The sequence below is a fragment of the Pteropus vampyrus genome, unplaced genomic scaffold (assembly GCF_000151845.1).
Source record: "Pteropus vampyrus isolate Shadow unplaced genomic scaffold, Pvam_2.0 Scaffold593, whole genome shotgun sequence".
NCBI lineage: Eukaryota > Metazoa > Chordata > Mammalia > Chiroptera > Pteropodidae > Pteropus > Pteropus vampyrus.
Window position 1 is genome coordinate 206,142 of NW_011889374.1, and position 2,905 is coordinate 209,046.

Consider the following 2,905-nt stretch of genomic DNA (forward strand, 5'->3'; position numbering starts at 1 on the left):
TGCACTGAACCTTTAATGCTCACCATCACCTTCGAGGTTGGATGCATGACCTCTTGAGGCACAGAATGGCAAACGGAGCAACAGAGAAATGAAGCGAAACGCTTGCTAAAGATGGCTCGGGAGGTGCTGAAGCCTGCCTTTGAGCCCAAGTCTTGTTAGCCCTGCCACCTGTTTCTTCGTTAGCATTGCCACCAAGTCTCCCTGGGCTTCATCGCTTACTCACTGACTTCCTTCCCCCAGCGGGTCGTGGCTCCTCCGCCAGCCCCAAGTCCTGGATGAGGCCTCATTTGCTTTTGTTGATCTCTGAGTACTCGGTGGTGCTGCCGGCCTCCTGGTCCTGAGGCTCCTGTGACTGCCTCCTGAGAAAGGTGACGTTGGCGTAGTAGATATCCTGCTGCCCCTCTGGAGGAGGGGACTCCTCAGCAGGTGGCGCTTGGTCTAGGGGGCTGTCCGGACAGGGCTTGTGCTTGGAACCCTTTGTGAAGGGGAGAGAGGGAGTCAGGGAAGAAATAAGGCAGGCACGCCCCAAGGGCATGTTGGACTCCATCCATCCCCTCGCTCCACACACGCGTCTGATGAACTCAACGATTTGCTCATTCACTTAAAATGTCATAATACCGCCACCGATTAGATGCTATCGAGGGCTTACTGATCACAGTGAATCCTCACAAAAACCCAGCATGAGTGACACTCTTATCATCCCCCCTTTGCAGATGGGGACACAGAGGTGGGGAGAGGTGAAGTGACATGCCCGGAATGGGTAGAGAGTAATCGGTTTTGGGGGGATGGTTCTGGCGGCTTGTGTCTGGTAAGCTCAGCATTCAGCAGGGGTGGCGAGAGGCTGACCACAGCTTCCGGGAGAGGAAGGGGAAAAGCCCAGGGGACGTCAGCTCTCAGCTGTGTGCCCAGCTGACAATGGAGAAATGGATTTGGGGAAGTGGCTCAGTCTGAACTTCTCGAATGGACCCAGACACTGCGTGAAAAGACTCTCGCATCGCTCACCCAGGAGACTGTACCCATGACAGGGTCTTCATCGTCCTTGCCCTTCGGTCTTCCGGCTGCTTGCTTCCTGCGGGCTTTCAGTCTAAGGGGAGAAATCAGGCACAGGTGAGCAGGCTGCCCCCACTCCCTGGGAGGACAACTGAGGCATCTGGACCCAGGGAGCAAACTCGGAGACCCTCTCGACATGCACATGAGGACGACCAGGCGTTTGGCCAGGACTGAATTCCCATCACGAAAAACCCCGCTTACACACAAAAACGTGTACGAGAGTGATCAGCATAGGCAGTGCTATTCGTGATAGCCGAAATGTAGAAACAACTTAAATGTCAAACAAATGTGCCTCATCCATACGATGAAATGTTATTCAGAAATAAAAAGGGATAACGTATTGACACATGCAGGAACCTTGAAAATATCCTGCTGTATGAAAGATGTCAGCCATAGAGGACCATGTCTATTTATTATATGATTCCGTTTATAGGAAACGTCCAGAATGGACAAATCTAGAGAAACAGAAAATAAATTAGTGGTTGCCTAGGGCTAAAGGAAGGATAGGGGCAGAATGACAATTAAGGGGCGTGTGGTTTCTTTCTTTCTCTTTTTGGTTTCTTTTTCATTTTAGGCCAGCGAAAAAGTTCTAAAAATTGATCGTGGTGATGAACGCACAACTCTGTGAACGAACTAAGAGCCAAGGAATTGTACACTTTAAATACATGGGAATTATAACTCAATAAAGTTTAACCCCCACCCACCGCCAAAAAAAGGCCCCTCTCGATGTACTTAGCTCTGCCTTTCTGGGATTCAGTGACCTCTGTCTGCACCTGCTACCACACCCCTTCCTGCACCTCCCCAGGACAAAGGCTTACATGCAAAAGAAGATGAGGCACAGACACAGGGACAGCAAGGCCATGGCGCCAGCACCTCCAAGAGCCCCAGGAACCACGCCCTCCAGGGATCCCGACTTCCCTGCCGAGAAGAGGGGCATGAAATGACCCCTTCCCGGCACTCTGTCCCGTCTCCCGACCTCCTTGCAGAACTGGCTGTAGGTTCTGTTGACACAGGAGGTGGAGGGCCACTGCTGGCCATCACCTGCTGTCCGGGCCCAGCCCTTTCCCAAGCCTCGTCGCGACCCATTCCTTTCTCCCTAAGCCTCTGCGCCCAGCAGACCCCAGACCTGGCAGCAGGATAGCAGCACTGGCGGCCCCGTGGGCATTCCGGGCCTCGCAGCTGAGTCTGAGGTCAGAGCAGAGCTGCCCTCTGAGGCTCAGGGAGCTGTTGGCCCAGGGCCCGGCTGAAGTGGAGGTGACGGTGAGGGAGGCGTTGCTGAGGTTCCCTTCCAGCAGCTGCTCCCCCAGCCGCCAGTGCAGGGAGGGGGCCGGCCGGGCGCGGGAGGAGCAGCTGCAGTGCAGCCCCGCGTCCTCCCAGGAGCAGGAGGGTCCCAGCAGCTGTAGGGGGCCTGTGGGGAAGAGGGGAGAAGGGTCAGTGGCGACTCTCCCCTGCCCACCCCGGGGGGCCTCTCTCTGGTGCTTCCCCTGCTCCCCACTCACTCTGCACAGAGAGGTATAGGGAGACGTGCAGGGAGACCCCCGGGTGCTGAGCTCGGCAGGTGACTTCGCCTTCATGCCCCGACTCCACCCGGGGCAGCTCCAGGATCCCGGGGCTTGAAGGCTGGGAGGGGCTTAGGGTCTCGCCCCGCTGGGCCCAGCTCAGTGTGGCAGGAGGGTTGCTGTCAGCAGCACAGACCAGGCGCAGGGCGTCCCCTTCCAGGACTGGAAGAGATGAGCCATTCCTTGCGTTCCCCACATATCTCGTCATCTCTGGAGAGAGACAGAGAGACAAAGACAGAGCGGGGAGAGAGAGAGAGAGAGAGAGAGAGAGAGAGAGAGAGAGAGAGAGAGAGAGA

General features: G+C 56.0%; 1 protein-coding gene across 1 annotated transcript in view; it reads right to left on the bottom strand.

The window, feature by feature from the left end:
- Positions 1-6: 6 nt before the first annotated feature.
- SIGLEC5 (sialic acid binding Ig like lectin 5) overlaps positions 7-2,905 on the bottom strand; it is a 7,564-nt gene continuing 4,665 nt past the window's right edge. The window contains exons 9-13 of the mRNA XM_023525672.1: positions 2,550-2,817; positions 2,177-2,458; positions 1,869-1,968; positions 1,003-1,084; positions 7-475 (exon numbers count right to left, since the gene is read on the bottom strand). Coding sequence (XP_023381440.1) covers positions 284-475; positions 1,003-1,084; positions 1,869-1,968; positions 2,177-2,458; positions 2,550-2,817 — 924 coding nt within the window. The 3' untranslated portion in view covers positions 7-283. The remainder of the gene's footprint in view (positions 476-1,002; positions 1,085-1,868; positions 1,969-2,176; positions 2,459-2,549; positions 2,818-2,905) is intronic.